Consider the following 22,139-nt stretch of genomic DNA (forward strand, 5'->3'; position numbering starts at 1 on the left):
GAAGCACTCTGTAATCAACAACGGTTTCAGTTTTAAGTGTTCCTGTATTACTTTCGTAGTATCAGCAAATCTCACTTTGGCTGGTTTGGTTAGAGTCATTAAACTCCTCAGTAAACTGTATGCTTTTCTACCCAATGCACTCACTTTTCATTGGCTATTTCATTTGCTTAAAAATACTGTTCAATTTGTTCAATTTATCCAGTTATATTTTGTGCACTTCAAGACTTCATTTTCCATTGTAGCTTATCATTTATGCTCTTTTTATTTATGATTATCACTGTTTATGAACCCATGTATTCATACATTTTCTGCCATTTTTTTAAAAACCTGACCATCTTTCTATTTCACTTGCTAAGAAACAAACAAGTTGTGCAATCTTTTTAAAAAATATATACTTGAATGTCTCATTGCACTTTATAAAAAAATTTAAATGTCTCATGGCATTTTTTTAAAAACTTGAACATCTCTCTGTACCTTTTTTAAAAACTTGATTATCTCACGACACTTAAACAGGTAGGTAGTCATCTCAGGATTGTTTAAAACTGCCTCAACACCACTGTTGTTTTATAACTCTAAATCATAAAACAAATTAAAAGAAAAGCACGGAACCAGGAGATATTGCATGTCTACACCATTTTAACATTAGTGAGGCATGCACATATGGCATGGCAGCGAATTGGCATATGACAATCATGTACTTTTATATATAAAACCCATAATGAATTATTTAAACAAAAATACTGTATCAAACATACTTAAAATATTGCTCAAATATTACTGAAATATTAAATACATGACACTACTTCCTTTCACACAGAATGCATATCACCTCTCTCAAGTACAAGGCAAAGATTTTGGTTTTGAGCAACTGAATGAATAGTGAAAGGATTTTTAAATAAAATGTTTTAAAGAATTTCCCTGGAACAGTGAACTTTGAAATACTGTATATGTCAGTTCAGGTACAACAGAACAATGTATTAAAATCCATGCCCAGACATTGAATGATTGCATGCAGGGTCAAAACTGGTGCATGTCAATCTTGATTTACAATTTTTTAATAAGTATTCTGCTGGTAACACTTCGAAACAGAATCAGGTTTAATATCACTGGCATATATCATGAAATCACCACATATTCTGTCTTTTTGCAATTGATAGATAGACCTATTTTGCACTTTCTTCAACAATCAATTAAGCTTTGTAGTTCTTCCTCTGAACTTGCAATTAACACAGTGTCATCTGCATATCTGAAATTATTGATGTTTTCACCACTAACTTTGATTCCCAAGATGTCTCTTATTTTTTGTAATATCCATAAAAAAGGAGAATCCTATCCGCAGGCTGAAAATAAACAGGGAAGACATAAAACAAGTACAGAACTTTTGCTATTTAGGAAGCTGGGTGACATCAGATGGCAGGTGCAACATGGGCATCAAAAGAAGAATAGGGATGGCAAAAGACACCTTTACGAGAATGAAGAGCATCCTGACCAATACTAAACTAGGCATGACAACCTGCCTCAGAGTACTGAAAATGTTACATTTATCCAGTTATATGGCTCAGAATGTTGGACAATATCGAGTAACATGAGGAAACGAATTGAAGCAGCAGAGATGTGGGTTTTGAGGAGGATGCAAAGAATATCATGGACAAAACGAATATCTAACAAGGATGTCATGAACATAGCAAACACAAAAAGAGAAATAATGTATGAGATCATGAAAAGGCAACGTAACTTCATTGGACATATGATTAGGAAAGACGAGTTAGAATGCGCGGTAATTACGGGAAAGATTGAAGGGAAGAAAGCAAGAGGAAGACAAAGATAAATGATGATGGAGACAGCAGCCAGAGAACTGGAAGTGAATACCAATGAATTGATCCACTTGATGCGAAACAGGAGTGTGTGGGCCATGGCAGTCAAACCTCAAGCTGGGCACGGCACCTGATGATGATGATGATGTTGTGAAATATGTTAACTTTGCAGCAGCAGTACAATGCAATACATAATAATAGAGAAAAACCTTAATTACCATTAATATAAATATACTAAATAGTTAATTAAGCAGTGCGAAAATAAAAGTACACAATTGAGAAAAGAACTGAATTACAGTATATATATTAAATAGGTAAATTAAATAAGCAGTGTGAAAATAGAAATTAAAAAGTAGGAGGTACTGTTCCTGGGTTCATGTCCATTCAGAAATTGGATGGCAGAGGGGAAACATGTTCTGTAATCACTGAGTACGCGCCTTCTCACTTCTATACCAGCAATGAGAGGAGAGCATGTCCAGGGTGATGGTGGTCATTAATGATGGATGCCACCTTTCTGAGGCACCATTCCTTGAAGATGTCCAGGGTACTACGGAGGCTAATGCCTATTATACAGCTGACTAATTTTACAACTTTCTGCAGCTTACTTCAATACTGTGCAGTAGCCCTCTATACCAGACAGTGAAGCAGCCAGTCAGAATGCTCTCCATGGTATACAGTGGCACGCAAAAATTTGGGCACCCCTGGTCAAAATTTCTATTACTGTGAATAGCTAAGTGAGTAAAAGATGACCTGATTTCCAAAAGGCAAAGTTAAAGATGACACATTTCTTTAATATTTTAAGATTACTTGTTTATTTCTATCGTTTACAGTTTCAAAATAACAAAAAAGGAAAAGGGCCCAAAGCAAAAGTTTGGGCACTCTGTATGGTCAGTACTTAGTAACACCCCCTTTGGCAAGTATCACAGCTTGTAAATGCTTTCTGTAGCCAGCTAAAAGTCTTTCAATTTTTGTTTGGGGGATTTTCGCCCATTCTTCCTGGCAAAAAGCTTCTAGTTCTGTGATATTCTTGGGCCATCTTGCAAGCACTGCTTTTTTGAGGTCTATCCACAGATTTTCGATGATGCTTAGGTTGGGGCTGTGAGGGCCGTGGCAAAACCTTCAGCTTGTGCCTCTTGAGGTAGTCCATTATGGATCTTGAGGTGTGTTTAGGATCATTATCCTGTTGTAGAAGCCATCCTCTTTTCATCTTCAGCTTTTTTAAAGATGGTGTGATGTTTGATTCCACAATTTGCTGGTATTTAATTGAATTTATTCTTCCCTTTACCAGTGAAATGTTCCCCATGCCACTGGCTGCAACACAAGCCCAAAGCATGATTGATCCACCCCTGTGCTTAACAGTTGGAGAGGTGTTCTCTTCATGAAATTCAGCACCCTTTTTTCTCCAAACATACCTTTGCTCATTGCAGCCAAAATGTTATATTTTAACTTCATCAGTCCACAGGACTTGTTTCCAAAATGCATCAGCCTTGTTTAGATGTTCCTTTGCAAACTTCTGATGCTGAATTTTGTGGTGAGGAAGTAGGAAAGGTTTTCTTCTGATGACTGTTCCTGAAGGTCATATTTGTGCCGTTGTCGCTGCACAGTAGAACAGTGCACCACCACTCCAGATTCTGCTAAATCTTCCTGAAGGTCCTTTGCAGTCAAACGGAGGTTTTAATTTGCCTTTCTAGCAATCCTACGAGTAATTCTCTCCGAAAGTTTCCTTGGTCTTCCAGACCTCAACTTGACCTCCACTGTTCCTGTTAACTGCCATTACTTAATTACATTACAAACTGAGGAAACGGCTACCTGAAAATGCTTTGCTATCTCCTTATAGCCTTCTCCTGCTTTGTGGGCATCACTTATTTTAATTTTCAGAATGCTAGGCAGCTGCTTAGAGGAGCCCATGGCTGCTGATTGTTGGGACAAGGTTTGAGGAGTCAGAGTATTTATAAAGCTTTGAAATTTGCATCACCTGGCCTTTCCTAACGATGACTATGAACAAGCCATAGCCCTAACAAGCTAAGGTCTGAGACCTTGGTAAAAGTTATCTGAGAGCTCAAATCTCTTGGGGGTGCCCAAACTTTTGCATGGTGCTCCTTTCCTTTTTTTCCCCACACTAAAATTGTATGAAACAAAAATAATACACTAATCTTGCTTAAAGTGTTCAAAAGAATGTTTCATCTTTAACTTTATGACTTTGGGAGATCAGTTCATCTTCTACTCACTTAACTATTCACAATAACAGAAATTTTGACCAGCGGTGCCCAAACTTTTGCATGCCACTGTATCTATAGAAAGTTGCAAGTGTCTTTGATGACAAACCAAATCTCCTCAAACTCCAAACAAAAATATAGCCGCTGTCATACCTTCTTTATAGCTGCATCGATATGCTGGGTCCAGGTTAGGACCTTAGAGATATTGACACCCAGGAATTTGAAATTACTCATTCTTTCCACTTCTGATCCCTCTGAGGACTGGTGTGTATTCCCTCATCTTACCCTTTCTGAAGTCCAAAATCAATTCTTTGGTCTTAATGATGCTGTGTTAACTCTTGGTTGAGTTTCACATCTCTTATTATCCCTATCTCACCAAATTGTAGTTCATTCTTAAAACTTTAGCTTCAGATTTCCCTCAACTTTTGTGTAAGACTGCTTCATATTTTCATTCTTGAAAAGCCTGGTTTTAATTTGATGCCTTCTTACTTGATAAGTTCTTCATATTTACGCCATCAAATCCACTGAACACTCAAAACACATCTTCCAAACTCACGAAAATACGAGCCAAATTTATTGAAAATAAGAAATGAAAATGTTGGAAATTTGCAGCTCCATCAAAAAGCATCTGCAGCAATAGAAAAAGCCATGAATTTTCAGCAGAACCTATTTCCCCGGTTCTGGTGGAACTTCAAAGAGTATTAAAGAACATTAAATCACTTTCTCTCTTCTGCTATTGCCTAAAGCTGTTGTGATTTTTTTTTGCAGCTTTGTTTCAATTTCATATCTGCAACATCCACAGCATTTTGCTTTCAGATCCATGTTTTTTCAATCCTTAGTAAGTTAAGGCCTTGAAGTACATGGTCAAAAAATATCCAGAGGTGCCCTGTAGGTGAGGTGCAAGATACCCTTTTGCAAATGAAATTTGACCTCTGCCCAGTTGTATTCTTCTTTCCTTAAAATAAACATCAATTATCCACCAGCCCTTAGGATATTTAAAAACCTTTTTTAAAAAAATTGTAAACCAGAACAAGTTTAAGCTCTTCTATATTCCTTTCTTTTTTGTTATATAAGTAATACTCTAGCAAATTTAGTCCTTTCCCAATAAGTGCCAAATATAGTTGTATTCATTGTTCTTCTCAATTACAAATATGAATTTTCTTCAGAAACAAACATAGTCTTCTGATAATACAATGGGAATTCAATTGCCTCATCATTATTTAACATTCCTGACTGTCAAATCGTTGCACATCGAAAGTGCTTTTGTCACTTCAGTGACATGTAGTTGGACTTGAGCACATCCAGTATCCTTTCCACGGTGGCTCTCCAAATAATATTTCATCAGCACGTTGCATGATTCTTACACTGACACTTCCTTTATCCTTTAATGGCTCTTAGATTCCTGAATTGTTTTGTTCAATTGAGCTCACCTGCACGCATTCTCATTCAGATCATATTTCTACCTGTTATAATCATCAAATTGCACAGATTCATATCAAAATAATTTTGAATACTCTTACCTGCAGCTCAATTCAACTACTTTATTTCTCCTTTTGCTTCACAATACACTCTACCTTATATTGGTTAAGTATAGTACTAATTTTCAACTCTGGATTATTTTTGTGCAACTGGGAGCTAAAACCCAAGTACTCCAAGAACATGGACTGTTCTGTATAATAGCCAGATGTCTCCTTCAATAGCTTGATTTCCTAATAGTTTTCTAAGCAGGCCATAATTTATCTATATTCTGTGTGTATTTACCTCAACCACTCTAAAAATCCCTTTGGTGTTTCAATGAAAAATACCATTAGGTTAATTACACATGACCTATCTTTCACAAGAAAAGTTTCACTCCATAATCCCTTTTGTTTTCTCCAACAACACTTGTGCTATTTATTTATTTAGAGATACAGTGCAGAACAGGCCCTCTGGCCCAAACAGCCACTTATAGAACCCAGCAACCCACTTATTTAACCCTAGCCTAATCACAGAATAATTTACAATGGCCAATTAATCTACTAAAAAAGATGTCTTTGGACTGTCGGAGGAAACCACAGCATCAGGAAGAAACCCATGTGGTCATGGGGAGGACATACAAACTCCTCGCAGACTGTGGTGAGAATATATATAGTAATTTTGGTATCTGTATTTATGAAGATACATTCTCTCCATATTTGGCATTCAGGTTGTTAATCTGCAAATGCTTAATTTAAATGTTTCTCCTTTTTTCATTTACAGTGCCAACCAAAAATTATTCAACTCACTTTCTTAGCATAATCTAAACTTACTCTGGATCTTGAATTTATAAGCTATCCAGTTCTGCTTCTCTCACAATGAGACTTTTTTTTTAAATAAAGTGCAGAAGCTGGAAATCTGAAGTAAAAACAGGAAATGCTGGAAAAATATTCTGAGAGTCTGGTGGCATCTGTGGAAAAGGAAACTACAGTTTCAGGTAAGTGACCCACTGTCAGCATTTTCTCTCTCCTGTCACCACACCTACCTATTATACCATTCTGCTTCTTCAGGATTTCAAGTATCTTGGAACAGTTAATTTCAACCTTGGCCACTCTGTGACGATATCGCCACACTGAATTTTATATAAAACCAGTCTTTTGCCATTTGGTGCAATACTGAACAAATTTGGATAAGGTGTACTCGACTGCAACATTTTCATCCACTATTCCTTGATAGCTCCCTGGCTCTTCTTTATCTCGTGTGCTTACTGCTTCCACAACTCTGCAACACTGGATAGCTCCTTTATAGGTTTAAGACTCTATCCTCATCATCAAGGATTCGATTTGCAAGACAATGGTCCCAGCATTGTTATAGTGAAGTTGGTATTGATGGGAGTGGGATCTCCTTTCCCAGGCACATCCAAGTACCCCTTGAATCACAATCCCATGTCTTACATTCAACTTTTTGTCTGTCAGTAGTTATAGCTTTTTACTGTGAAAACATGGTCAGATGCCTAGGCAGTAAAATACCTGCATCTCTTAGTGAGAGGCATAGCTTGAGGGATATCTAGCAGTGCACCTGAAATTCCCTTACCATTTGATTCAATTATACCTTCCTGTCCTTACCTACAAATCACATTTGCACAACAGTGGTACTTGAAGAAACACAGTCACTTCCATGAAAGCATTTTCTTCACTGATGTCTTGGAATATTTAAACTTCATACATACCAGATAAACAGCCCAGAACATATTTCTCAAGACGTTAACACTAACTGTAGGTAAAGCTCGTCTTAAACCATATTCAGTACTTTCCAGTTTCAGACCAGAACTTGGGTTGGTATCTCTATCTAATCTTACTTAATTGTTTAATAAAATTTCATGGGTTAGAAATTAATCCTCTTCTTTGCACAAATATGTTAGTAAATCAGACAGGTATTGAACTAAGTGTCATTTACACTGAAGGGAATACGACTGAATTTCAGAATTCAATTTCAAATTGTATATAATATTACATCAATTATCAACTAATGCCATAACGTTAAATGTTAGACCACATTTAGAGTACAGTCCTGATCACTGAATTATGAAAAACAAATAGCAGCAAGGTAGAACTGCTGAGAAGATTCACCAGAAATGGAAGGATCATCAGGGAATGATGGTCAGACTGAGTTTTACTTCAATTGAAAACCACTGTACAAACTTGACCTATTACTTAGCATTTTAGAAGACTTGGTGTAGAATGACCTCCAAGAGGACCACAATCTTGTGTTTTGGAGGATTGCAAGCCTCAATGACACAGAGAGCTGGTTACTGTCAGGGTCTGGTGCTTTGGCTCTCAGTAGGGTCACCCATGCCAAACAGCTCAATGGGTAAAGGGGACTAAAAGCAGACCACCAGTCCTCCAGGTTCAGTGGTTCAGCTCAGGGCTAGCAACTGTGACTAGTCAAACAAAACTGTGACAGAAACGGCAGTGAAGAATCCCTCTAAAACTGTGTGCACCAGTACAGTTTGACAGCGCGCACAGAAGCAGAAATGAGGTCTCTGCAGCACACAGAGAAGATGGCCAAGGACGGAGGTGGAGGACCTTCATTGCTGCCCTATATGCCAGCAGCACAGTGGATAGTTACATAACGGTGTAGAATGAATATTTCGACTTATCAGGAATAGGGGAAAGATAGGCCATCAAGATAACATAACCACCCAGCAACCGTTTAGATAATTCAAAAGTAACTTCCTTATCGAACGAGAACACACGCCAACACAAGGAGTAGAAGAAGCAAAAATGCAGAGTCACTTGTACAGAAGAAGCAACTTTCTTGCTAACACATCTAAATTCTCAAGATCCACTACCCAAAACCCTCCATACAATTTCACCTTTTTTTGGACTACTGAGAATATGATCTTAAGCTGCCTGTCCAAAGGGCCTGAAAATGCCAACACAAAACATGCATCTTACTCAAATGTTTTTGAACTTCTTTCTACACAAAAATTTATTACAAAATTTTACACCTTTGTTCATTAAATTTATGCATTTTCTACACTAAATTTCTCATTTGTTCCCAATTTTTTAAAAATATTAAACCTTCAGTGTAAAATTATACATATATAGACTCCGATTACATCTCACTACTTTCTGATGTAATTGATCAAGTTGGGGAAAGTCAAGAGTGCAGTCTACACCGTTCCCTTTCCATGTTATTTTGCAGGGGTCCCCAACCTTTTCTGCACCACATTTTATTACTGACAATATTCTTGCAGACCGGCCGACCGGGGGGGGGGGGGGGTTTTAAGTGGGGTTAAACTCACCTCAACATGTCTTTTACAGTTAGGGTTGCCAACTTTCTCACTCCCAAATAAGGGACAAAATTAGCAGTCAAATCCCGGGACACTCTACCCCAGGAAAGACTACCATGACCATGAAGCCTTGCGCGGGCACCTGTGTGCGCATACGTGCCAATTTTTTTTCCCCACAAATCGGTTTTGCCTTCCTCTTCCCAACTATACTGCACATACGTTATTTCTACTTTATATAGGCTGTGTATTTATCATATCATTCCTGCTTTCACTATATGTTAGTGTTATTTTCGGTTTTATGTGTTGTTTGGTATGATTTGGTAGGTTATTTTTTGGGTCTGGGAACGCTCAAAAATTTTTCCCATATAAATTAATGGTAATTGCTTCTTAGCTTCACGCCATTTCGGCACAAAAGGTTTCATAGGAACGCTCTACTTTAGTGGGGGAAATACGGGACAAACCAATTTAGCCCAATATACGGGATGTCCCAGCAAATACGGGACAGTTGGCAACCCTATGTTCAAGTTCAACAGTGCGTGACAGGGAATGAGGAAAGGTGCAGCTGACTCATATCATTTCCTCGTGGCCCAGCAGCACATGCTTTGCGGCCCGGTGGTTGGGGACCGCTGTTATTTTGGATAAAAGTTAGAACGTAGTCAATGCAACATACAATGTATATAATAACATGGAATATGCTAAAATCCAGTCTTATTGGCTATTTTTCTATTAACGGTTAGCCTTTTGATCACATTGATGAAATAAAACAAATATATTTTATAGTACCTTTGTTTCCAGCTGAAGGACTTTTGCTTCAAGCTCTTTTATCCTTTCATCTTTCTTCTGACTTTCAGCCTGAGCTTCTTGTCGAGCTGAAAATTCTTCATCAAACTGAAACAAACATATTAAACTTTATGTATATACAATTTAATCAATGTGTACTTTACATAATATGGTACCATTGTTTGATAAGAATAAACTATTTATTACACTAGGAAATTCTCCTCATTTAATTAATAAAGGAATTCCTTGTAGAACTTTTGCTAGGTACTCATCCAATATTTCTTTATTCATATGTTAATATTATCAAGCAAAATGCCATCTGGAACTGGATGCTTGTGGAATATAATTGTCTTGAAGTAACATCCTCCTTGCGCAATTGGATCCTGGACTACCTCACTTCCAGACCCCAGTCAGTTTGGATTGGCAACAACATCTCCTCCACAATCTCCATAAGCACAGGTGCACCACAAGGCTGTGAGCTTTCTCCTTGCTCTACTCACTTTACACTTGTGACTGCAAGGCTAAGCACATGTCCAATGTCATATTTAAGTTTGCTAATGACATCATTGTTGTTAGCTGAATCAAAGATGGTGATAAATCAGCATGTAGGAGGGAGATTGAAAATCTGGTTGAGTGGTGTCACAATAGCAACCTCTCACTCAATGTCAACAAGACCAAGCAGGTGATTATCGACTTCAGGGAGTGGGACCGGAGGTCCATGAGCCAGTCTTCATCAGGGGAATCAGAGCTGGAAAGGGCCCGCAACTTTAAATTCCTCAGTGTTATCACTTTAGAAGATTTGTCCTGGACCAAGCATGAAAGTGCCATTACAAAGCTTAGGAGGACTAATAGCACCTAACGGCAACTCCTTTGCTTGCATCTTCGGACACAGCTCTATTTCCATCTTTAATATCATTATTTTTCCCTTTCAGGGTTCTTTTGAAGACCCGTACCTGGAGATACACACTGACTACGGTTCTTTGTGGGATCGGGGTTTCATGAATGGCCATTGTTCAGCACACCAAGGGCTCAACCTAAGAGCTCAGCTTGCCTTCGTAGGCCCGAGATCTCGTGGCTCTGGAGACCGGCGGATTGAAGGTCGGTGTCACGGCAGAAGATTGGTGTGTCATCGGGGGAGATGGAAGCTCTACAGCTGTGTGCCCAGAGACCCGGGATCTTTGGGCACAGAGCTTGGAAAAAGCGACACAACGAATTTTTAACATCATAAACCAGCGAGTTCTTTGTTATGTCTCCCCCTTGCTGTGAAACAGAGACACCTCTTTCTCCTTTATTAGAGATGGTGGGGAGATGGGGGGGAGAAAGAAGGGGGGGAAGAAGGGGGGAAGAAAGGGGGGGAAGAAGGGGGGGAAGAAGGGGGGAAGAAGGGGGGGAAGAAGGGGGGGAAGAAGGGGGGGAAGAAGGGGGGGAAGAAGGGGGGGAAGAAGGGGGGGAAGAAGGGGGGAAGAAGGGGGGAAGAAGGGGGAGAAGAAGGGGGGAAGAAGGGGGGAAGAAGGGGGGAAGAAGGGGGGAAGAAGGGGGGGAAGAGGGGGGAGAAGAAGGGGGATAAAGGAAGAAAGAAACACACAGAGACACACACACTGTGGTATGTTGAATACCAGGTGAACAAGTAGTCTTTGGGGTAACTGCAAGTCTGTGTCTTTGTTGCTGCTTTACTCACGCTTGAGTGCTCAGTGGCGGGTGCTGATGCTTTTTTTTGCCAGTGGAGGGAGAGGGGATTTTTGCTTGCTACCACTTATGCGCAGGAGGGAGGGGAGTTGGGGGGGACTTTGGGGTTCTTACATTTAACTGTCATTCATTGTTTGGGGGCACTCCTCTGTTTTCCTGGATGGTTGTAAAGTAAAAGCACTTCAGGATGTATATTACATACATTAGTACCTTTGAAACAAAGAAAAACACTGCAGCACCTCTACTTCCTTAAAAGTTTGTGAAGATTCAGCATGACATCTAAAATTTTGACAAACTCCTTTCAATGTGTGGTGGAGAGAATATTGACTGGTTGCATCACAGCCTGTTATGGAAATACCAATGCCCTTTTGGGAAAATCCTACAACAAGTAGTGGTTATGGTCCAGACAATCGAGGGTAAAGCCCTCCCCACTACTGAGCCCATCCACAAGGAATGCTGTTACAGAAAAGCAGCATCCACTGTCAAGGACTCCATGCTCTCCTTTCACTGCTACCATCAGGAAGAAGGAACATGAGCCCCAGAAACAGGAACAGGACCTGGTTCAGGAACAGTTATTACCACTCAACTATCAGGCTTTGGAACCAGATGGGATAAGTTTACTTGCCACATCACTGAACTGTTCCCACAACCAATGGACTCACTTTCAAGGACTCTTTATCTCATGGTCTTGATATTTATTGTTTGCTGGTTTATTTATTTACTTACTTTCAGATTTGCAGTTTGTTGTCTTTTGCACACTGGTTGCTTGTCCATCTTTCATTAACTCTATTGTGTTTCTTTGATTTAATCCACATAACTTCAAGAAAATGAAACTCAAGGTTGTGCATGGTGACATACATATATTTTGATAATAAATTTATTTTGAACTTAGAACATCAAATCCATCACAAATAAGAATTAGCTATGGTAAATCGTCATATTTGGCTTATCTGCAAAGGCTTGAAAAAAAATGACTGTACCAAGTAAATGGTAACCCATAAAGCTTTGAATAGGGTCTATCATTGTGACTTTGCAAATAATGTACACTGGTTTAGTCACGACAACATTTTCTGTGCCCCACAAAGTGACCAAGTCAGCTCTCCAAATTGCACTGCAAACCAGTTAAAGTATGCTTACTGCTAAATGCCCCAAATAACGTCATCAAGCATTAGAATATGCAAAGCTAAATTAGGAATTCTTCAGGAATTTTAAGATGGTACACTTTTTTTTAAATTTCTCATAAGAAACGCTGCCTGGGCAAGGCAAAAAGCATTATCAGGGATGCATCCCACCCTAACCATGGACTTTTTACTCTCCTCCCATCTGTTAGGCGCTACAGAAGCCTCCGCTCCCGCACCAGTAGGCACAGGAAGAGCTTCTTCCCTGAGGCTGTGACACTGCTGAACCTCTCATCACAGCACTAAGCAGTATTGCATCCGTATTGTACTGTCTCAGTACTTTTATATTTGTGCGCTCTAGCACTTTTTTTATTCACAGTTATTTTGTAAGTAACACTATTCTTTGCATTTCTGGTCACATGCTAAATACATTTCATTGGCTTTGTATCTGTACTCGGCACAATGACAGTTGAATCTAATCTAAATGCAAGGCTCCACAGTTTTGTTTGTAATTACCTTTGAGGACAGCTTAACATTTTCACAAAATAGAACACTGAGACAGAACTCTTCAACCAGGCAAAGAAAGTCTACTTAAAATCAAAGTGTATTGACTTGAGGAACTACACCCCTTATACTCATTACTTACAGTATAACGCATGACTTAATCATACTATTTCTCAGTCCAGTTTGCTTTACATCTAGATATTAGAATTTTTAAGTTCGCAATCTTACAATACTCAGCTAATAAAACTCAGGACAAGTGCAACAAACTGTTTAAGTTTGAGCAGACATATTTTAAAGTGATTGAAGAAAAATATAAGGAGGATGTCAGAGTTAAGTCCCCCCTCCCACAGAAAGAGTGGTGAGTGTGTGGAACACCCTGCCAGGGATGGTGGTCGAGGCAGGTGCATTAGGAACATTTAAGAAACTCTAAGGCACATGGACAATACAAAAATGGAGGGTTATGTCAGAGGGAAGGGTTAGATTGATCTTACATTAGGTTAAAAGGTCAGCACAACGTTATGGGATGAAGGTCACGTACTGTGCTATAGTATTCTATGTTCTTAAGTGACAAGTTAATGAAAAAAAGAATCATGCCAGTCTTTGGTGCACTATTAAGTATACAGTATGAACGTCACAAAGAACAAGAGAGGAGGACAGCGACGCATTACAAATGACATTCCCCATTACTTTAGCAAGGAGTTATAACAGATAATTAACCAAGTGGATACCTTCAGTGCTCTAAGTATCTGTGCTTCTATTTCTTAATTTAGCACTTAGTTTTTGTATTCTTTTAACTTTGGGATTCCCGGGTTTTAATACTGTATTTTATTAAAACTAAGATGCTACTCAATCTATATCCGTTCAGTTCCTGTTGACTGTATCATGTAATTCTTGGATTCAGCTTTGTAATTCAGATTATTCCCAAAAACCTTGGCAACAAGCCAACAGCACACCACTACAGTAACCAAAAATATGCTTTTGAATAAAGAACATAGTTATGGCAATAGGGGGAGAGAATACAATTCTGGCTAGTGCCTTTGGTTGGCGCAAATGTGACAGGGCAAATACTTGCTACTGCAAAATAAAACCGTACATTTCAGCAGAAGGCTGTCATGTTCACAAATAAATTACATGATGAAAAATAAAACAATTCACTTGCATATCACTAAAGATTCATAAGTTATTCATAATATTCTTTCATAATACATGATGTAATGCTGATGGTCTTAAGAACATTACTCGGCTTGTGTTGATGATACTGAATCTTTCCACAGTGAATCCTGTTGATGTATCTAATAAAAACCTCATTAATTAGTGAATATTCAATTAGTGAAGCTGAAACTGTCCACTGCATCAGTACAAACACCTCACAAATGGTTCACTTTTCTTCGCCCATTCAACACACAGAAAAAAAAATAATAATCAATTTAATAATTTTTGCTTTAAATTGTTTTCTTGCAGACTTGCCTTCTTAGAAAATTCCAATGCCTTCTGTTCACTCTCTTCGACTTTTTCTTTATCAACACATTGATCTGTTGAGACATTAAGTGATTATGTGCTTGTTGATTTAACTGCTTTTACAATAAAAATATTTAAGCTGAATTTTAATACAATGACAACATTTGATTGAAATTCAAGATTATAAATCTTCAGTCTACCAACAGCAAACCACAGTAATGTTTCAAGAAACATTATATCATCAAGAATGATACACAAAAAAAGGCTGAAGGAACTCAGCAGCTCAGACAGCATTTATGAGGGAAATGAACAATGTTTTGGCCTGAGACCCTTCATGAGGGCTGGAGAGAAAGAGGACAGAAGCCAGAATAAAAATGGGGCGGGGGGAGAGGGGGGAGAAACAAGCTGGTTGGTAATAGGTGAATCCAGGTGAAGGAGAAGACAAAATGGGCAAGATGGGTTTGGGGGGATTGCTGCGTGTTGTGGGAATGATGTAAGAAGCTGAAAGGCAATAGGTGGCAGAGGCAAAGAGCAGAAGAAGATGGAATCTCATGAGAGGACAGTGAACCATGGAATACAGAGGCAGGTGTAGGTGATGGGCAGGTCATAAGGTGAAAGAGAGGAAAGAGAAGGGGTAATGGTGCCAAAAGGGTTAGAGGAAACAAAGAGGGCTGGATGGGACAGTAGGACAGGAGAAGGTAGTGACAATAGGACAATCTGGCAGTTAAGTTTGTAGATTATGAGTAAAAGGTAGAAACAAGCATTGTGGGTGGTGGAACAATGAGGCTGGAGGCTGTAGAGGGGTATCTCTGGAGGTAAAGAGGTCAGGTACAGTCCAGAGGACTTTGGCCTCATGATGCTCAGTAAGGTCCCAGAGCTTCTGCCTGCCCTCAGTAAGATAGAGGGTAAACGGCATACTACAACAGCACTATCCTTGTGCATTGAGTTGATTATAAGGTTGGAATTAGTGCGGAGAGAAGAGAGAGCAGTGCATTCAGCGTGGGTTAGCTTGGGATTGGAGAGATAAGTGGTAAAGTCAATACAGTTAATATGTTGGCTGTTAGCGATGAAAAGATCCAGAGCAGGGAGAAGACCAGAATAGGATGTAAAAGAAGCAGGCAATTATCAAAAAAGGTTTTGAAAAAAATACTATATTCTAATGAAATCTAACATATGGTATTGAAATTCTGCAAATGTTCAAGTCTGTGGTACAATCTGCCATCCATCAAAGTGAATAAACTGCAGAAGTTCTGCATTGCACCACTGGCCAGAGATGAAGACTTAATTATGTAATATAATGGTTCTCCATCCAAATTATGATAATTTCCCTAAATTTATACATTTTAGCTTAAAATAGCAATGCATTGCATACAACAGTCAGTAATCAGAACAAATTCCAAGCTATTTGGATTAATTTGTGTTTCATCAATTATGTTCAAATGTACAGCTGTGTAAAGAATATGAAGTTGCTTCATATACTTTGTTATTGCATAAGCAGCAGTGTCCTTTCATCATGGGGATTTAATTAATTTATGTGAAATTGCTCTGTTGTGTCCATACTGACTAGATTAGTAATGACCAACTTAGTTAACTTTGTTTGAATATTTTTTAAAATTAACAGATGGACTTAAATGGAAAGTAAAATGTATTATTTTATAACAGTGTGCGACCTCTAGAAAATCATTGCAGAGGAACAATGCAATGAAAAATATATTGTGGAAATCTCCAAAAGAGCCATTGCTACTAGTTAACTACATGAACCCATATTCAGACGTACCTACAAGATGACTAAAATCCACATCTAGTCGTTTACGATATTCAAAGTCAGGATCTGTTCCATTTCGATGTAAGACTATCTGTGAAATGCATTCTTCAATTATCTTGTAATACTGAGGTCTAGAAGAAATAATAAAAGTAGGTTATTTTTGAAGTGAGAAATAGCATTGCCAAATACCATTACTGATGTACTATAAACATTTTATTTAATGAACTGACCAAAAGGAGCTCGCCATACCAACTCTTATTCACTTGTTATGTTTACATAATAAACCTTTCTCAAGACTACATTTGGTACAATAAAGCCAAAGGCCAAACAGAGAAAGCAAATTATTTTACATTTACAAATAATTTAAGTCAAATGCACAATAGTTACTGGATACCCTATTAGAACAGCAAAACAGAAAGTGGCAATTCATATCCTAAATTGGGATAATTTAATAATTGACAAGGTTTGTAATCTCTAGCAATAAACAAGTTCACAGATATTGGGCCAGACTTCTTTTTAAAATGGAGCACACCACCTATACTTAATACTAAAGCTGACTGAGTGAAGTCCAAACCCACACCTTTGCTGACTGCTAAAGTTATCAAGGTACGCCACTGGCTCTGAACAGATTACGTTTAAAAACTAAACTAAATTTAATAAGCAATTAAAATATTTCTAAATGGTTGAAGGTTTAAAAGTAAATAAAATAACCTAAAACTATCAGGTGCAGAATTTGAATAAAGATTCCTCAACATAAGAATGTAAAATTCTAGCAAGCTCCTGCATAATCATCAGTTCAAATGGAGGGTCCAGCATACTTTCACATTCACACAAGAGCCTTTGTAAACCTGTAGCAAAACCCTCACAAAGATCACAAACTTGCAATTTTGTTGATAAATTCTGAAAGCGCTGTTAAAAATAGTAGATGGGAAATGAAGTCAACAATATTTGATGCTTCAGAGAAAAACAATACATTAACATGGGTTCTCATTGTTTAAAATCTTAATTCACTGATGGGAGAAAACATTATTCGGACACTATTTGACTCACTGCACATTTAAAACTTGCTTAAAATATAAAGGTACTAAATTTTTTCAATAAATTGAGATTTAGTAGAAGTATGTGAACAATTGAGAATAGATAATTGCTTTGACCTTCACTATGCATTAGCCAGGGAAAGTTTTAATAGTAATTCATCATGAAACAAATAACTGGAGTTCTAGCAAATATCACTCTTGTTTAATAAAGATTTAGAAAGCACATAAAATTACTAGGCCTTTTGATTTCATCATACTTCGTATACAATTTTAAAATGTGGTCAGAAAATTCCCCTTTAAATAGTCTTTTCATTAATTTTAAAAGAAAGTAAACCATTTTCATAACCGGAACCATCTAGCGTTCATGGGTCTTACAGGTTCAAGACCTATGCTAGAGACTTGATCATAAAATCTTAGCTGACACTCCAAAGCAGAAAAGAACGAGTTGCACTGTGTTAAATATGCCACCTTTTAGAAGGATGACCAAGGGAAATATTCCCAATACCCTAATCAATATTTAGCCCTCAATTAACATTTCTAAAACAGATTTATCTTATTTACATAAGGCTTCATGTGGAAGCTTGCTATACACAGACTGGCTGCTACATTTCCTCCATTACCATCTAGATCACACATTCAAAGTATTTTCTTAGCTCTAGAACGGTCATGGAAAATCAGAATGGAATAGAAACAGTTTAAAAAGACGTACTTACACTTCTGATAACAATGAGAAATACAACTTGATGTCTCAAATTAATATGACAATAAATTTTCCACAAGTTATAATTTAACAAAACTAATTTTGCAGTATCTTTCCAAGTATGCAAAAATAAGTGGTATACTACTATTGTTTAAACAATGTAATCTAAACATCTTGTGTACTATTAATAATTTGCAATTCCATAATTGGATATTATTGCTAGAATCATATTTATTGACAACTTCTTCGCATGACTCTTGCTTCACATTCAAAATTACAAAGTACTTGTGACCTCTCACCTGATATAATAATCATTCCTGATGAGTAATAAATGTTGCAGAATCGAGAGAAAATAATTTTCTGCAGAAGTGTCCTTCACCATATTGGATAGCAGATGATAGACCTCATTCATGTCAGTGAAAATGAAGTTAAGAAGAAAAATGTGCTACATTACATTTACAAATCTTAGCATTATCATACATGGAACTGAGTATTGGGGAAAAAAAGGCATCTGTATAACTAAATTATCTGAATAAAATACAAAACTTCACATTCAAGAAAGTGCAAAACAAGAGCCTATTTTCTAATATGTACAGTATTTCTCCCCAATAAGAGCTTTTGCCAATATTCTTGCAATACTGTGGCTACTTACCTCCGATAACATCCCTCAACTCAGCTCAATTCATGGGACACAAAGTCTTTGTAACCTGTTGACCACTGACTATCAAATACAGGTCGACCTTCACTAATCCGACTACCTGTAATCCGGTTCCTTCGATAATCCGGCACTGATTATGCTTAATGTGATCCTTCTGTAATTCCGCATTTTCACTAATCCGGCACTCCTCAGGTCCCAATGATGCCGGATTAGTGAAGGTCGGCCTGTACATCTAAGTCTACACACAGGCAAATTTCTACCTGCTGTATGTGCTCTAAACTACGTTCTACTTACTCAACATTCTTGTGCACATTAAATGCAACACTAAGTTTAAAAAATAAATCATCTCCAAATCTCAAAACCTTATCTTCCCATTTTCTGAAGTGTCCCACCACTACAGCCTTCCAAGTCCTGCAGTTACAGCTTCTTGGGCTCTCCCAGTTTTAATTGTGGAAGGCATCCATGCTATCTACTGTCTAGATGTTTTGGAACTTTCTCTTTAAACCACTTGCTGCCTTCTCCTGAATGATCCTTAGAACTTACTTTAATCATGCATTTGGTCATTTGTGATTGATGTAAAATTTTGTGATATTGCTCACATGTGCCAATTTGGAAAGTTTTAATATAGTAAATATAAATAGGTATTCCTGAAACTTACGGTGCATAGTTAAAGTAAATGAAATAATTTTATGAAGATAATTCAGAGTCATCCTTACTGATTTTTTTTAAAATAAACCAATTATGATTGAATTGTAATGTCACTGGAAATAGTCAACACCTGGAAAAAAGGTGGTATGAAAAGGACAGATGTCCTGAAATTTATCCCAGCTAATGATATTAAATGTTCTATGCCATTTATAAAATTTGGTTCCACTGAAACCAAACCTGAAACTATAATGAGTTTGTACATTCTCCCCATAACTGCACAGGTTTCCTCTGGGGGATTTGGTTTCCTCCCACAGTCTCACAGGTGGTAGGGTTAATTGGTCATTGTAAATTGTCCCATGAATAGGCTAGGCTTAAATCGAGAGATAGCTGCTGGCATGGTTTGAAGGACTGGAAGGGCCTACACACATTGTATCTCAATAAATAAAATTTTAAAAAAACAATTTTGTCTGTTAATCAAAATGTCTTACCAAATATTATTATTTTTTGAACAGCAACCGAAGCAACACTAATTTTCTGCTGCACTCATTTTTACACGCACAACTAAAAATAAATTATTGAAAGACATGTTATCCACTGCTGATAAAAATCAGCCTTGCCAACGTAACTAAACACAAAAACCCAGACTGCACAGGTACGTCATGCAGGAAAGCACAATGACTAGAGGGAATATATGATGAATGGCTTTGTTCATTATGTGGAATGTGATTTTAGGGAAACATGACTAAGATCCACTGCATAACTGAAGATGGGGTTGACAAGAATATTAGTCCAATCACTTTAATTAGATCAAAAATACAAACTTACTTATCTCATAAGTAAATGTTTAATAACAATACTCATTCTGCATTTAGTGAGCTTCCAGTGAGGAATATGGAGTCTCATTTAAGGTATCACTGCTTTTTCATTATAATTTGTTGACACAAATTAGCATAAAGAAAGCACAAAATGAATACAATGATGTGATAAGGATATTCCATTTCAGATCGAATGTCTTCCAGTCGATGTGATATTTCAATGTAGTCTTCCTCCTTATTTTCATCAAACACTTTTAGTTGAATATCTAGTTCTTCATTTTCTTTCTCTTTCAGTACCTGATAAATCCAACAATACAATTTAAACCTGCGAACAATGTGTGATTCTCAGGAGAGAGAAAGAAAGCTTCAACACATACTATGGCACAAAACTCAATTTAACAATCAGTTTTTTTTTGTTTGCAATGTTCAGTATCTGAACAATAATTTTGTTAAGCTTTTAACATATCTATCCTGTTAATACTTAAATTATGAGACAGAATGAACTCGAATTTGCAATGCAAATCTATTAAAAATTCAGGTAAAAAATAATTTACCAAGTACTAATATTCATGGACAATGCAACTGTCAGTTAAGCAAAAAAATTAACATGGCAAAACTTCCCTTCAGAGGAGAATCATACTGAAAATTAACTTGTTTTACTGAAAATGAACCACACAAGCAACATGAAAAACAGAGCACATTAGTACCAAACTTGATTCTATCATTGACAATTCTAGGTATTTTCATTTTTCTTAATTAACTATCCTAAGAGGGTCCTTTTTAAAAAAATCTGATGCTTCATCGTTTTCTTCAAAATCATGAATCTGCAAGACTCCTTATATAATTAATACATTTTTCTTATACTAAATTAAAATGTTTGTATTGGTTCATAAAAACTTTGGATTACGTTAATGTCTGGCTTAATGTTTACATTACATTTACCATTTCTCAAAAAACATCTGTGATGAGGCCTCATGTTAAAAATTATTCTATCTTAATGCAATTGTCAAAGCCATATTTTAAGCCATGGAACTAGAATATTAGTGATTAAAATGTTTTAATTAATTCTTTTGTGCCTCTTTTGACACATTTGCATCACCAAAAAATAAGTTGTGGCAGTGACCTATTCTAAAGCCTTTTTCAAAAGTCGTGACAGAATATACTCTTAATCCTTCTTACAGGTAGTATTTTTTTCAATCCACAACGCAAGAATTCATTTCTCAAGTGTATCCTGAAATCCAGATCATCTGGAGATGTGACGAGAGCATTAATTAATTGCATACAGGCGACCTAAAAAAAAATAAATGCCAATATTAGCTACAATACCAATGTGAGCAACATATTTCAAATGTGGATTCTATCAATCACACAAAGAATCTTAAAATACAACATAACATGATGTGCTAAACCAGGCACATATTTCTGCTCAGTCCAGCATTTCATTTTAGATTCAAACATATCAATTAGTTAGTCATGAAGAAGTAAGGAGCTGTAAACAGGTGCATCTGTGCCCCACGTTAATTCTAACATGGATTTTCCATGGGTTAAACTCTTCATGAGGCGAACAATTATCTGCACTCAAAAGCTAGGTTTTAAAAAGACACAAAAAACCTCCACTATAAAAGGATAAATGAAGGACAATGCTATGGATATCACTGCAGTGAACTTTAATGGATATGCACAGTCCAAAGAGAATGCATATAATAATTAATGGCACAGATGCAAATGAGCATTAATTAGTTACACAGCAATTGAGTAGAAGTGCCAAAAGCTAATTCAATACAATATTACTTGCATATGAATTGTAATCGACGAGCTATCTTCAAATTACAAGTAGGAAAAGATTAAAAGGGTGCGTGGTGTTTATGCACAGATATGTAAGGGAATACTATAATAAACCAGAACCAACATTAATCAAGCCAAAAATTATAATTCCTACATGGACCTTCAGAAACAAAGCTCCAACCAACTTTCTTAAAGGTTATTTCCTCCCTGCTGTTTAGAATATTAATAAGGTATTTAAGTAATTCCCCGAACCATTGAATCTTGCTTCCATAAATAAGTAAATCAGAATACTTTCCGTTTTAGTGCTAAAGAAAGTCTTAAAACAATGCAAATAATTTTCTTAAAATTCACCAAGTTTAAAAAAAACATTTGGATTAACTCACATTTTCAATACCCACTCCAACA

The 22,139-nt window shown here is 37.1% G+C and overlaps 1 protein-coding gene across 4 annotated transcripts in view; it reads right to left on the reverse strand.

Annotated features, from left to right (window-relative positions):
- Nucleotides 1-22,139, reverse strand: part of diaph2 (diaphanous-related formin 2) — a 638,125-nt gene that overhangs the window by 388,773 nt on the left and 227,213 nt on the right. For all 4 annotated transcript variants that reach the window (XM_063060627.1, XM_063060626.1, XM_063060628.1 and 1 more), the window contains 6 exons: nt 21,129-21,239; nt 20,128-20,246; nt 18,128-18,244; nt 16,104-16,222; nt 14,336-14,400; nt 9,564-9,668 (listed from right to left, as the gene is read on the reverse strand). In XM_063060627.1, coding sequence (XP_062916697.1) covers nt 9,564-9,668; nt 14,336-14,400; nt 16,104-16,222; nt 18,128-18,244; nt 20,128-20,246; nt 21,129-21,239 — 636 coding nt within the window. The remainder of the gene's footprint in view (nt 1-9,563; nt 9,669-14,335; nt 14,401-16,103; nt 16,223-18,127; nt 18,245-20,127; nt 20,247-21,128; nt 21,240-22,139) is intronic.

The sequence above is a fragment of the Mobula hypostoma genome, chromosome 10 (assembly GCF_963921235.1).
Source record: "Mobula hypostoma chromosome 10, sMobHyp1.1, whole genome shotgun sequence".
In the NCBI taxonomy this organism is placed as follows: domain Eukaryota; kingdom Metazoa; phylum Chordata; class Chondrichthyes; order Myliobatiformes; family Myliobatidae; genus Mobula; species Mobula hypostoma.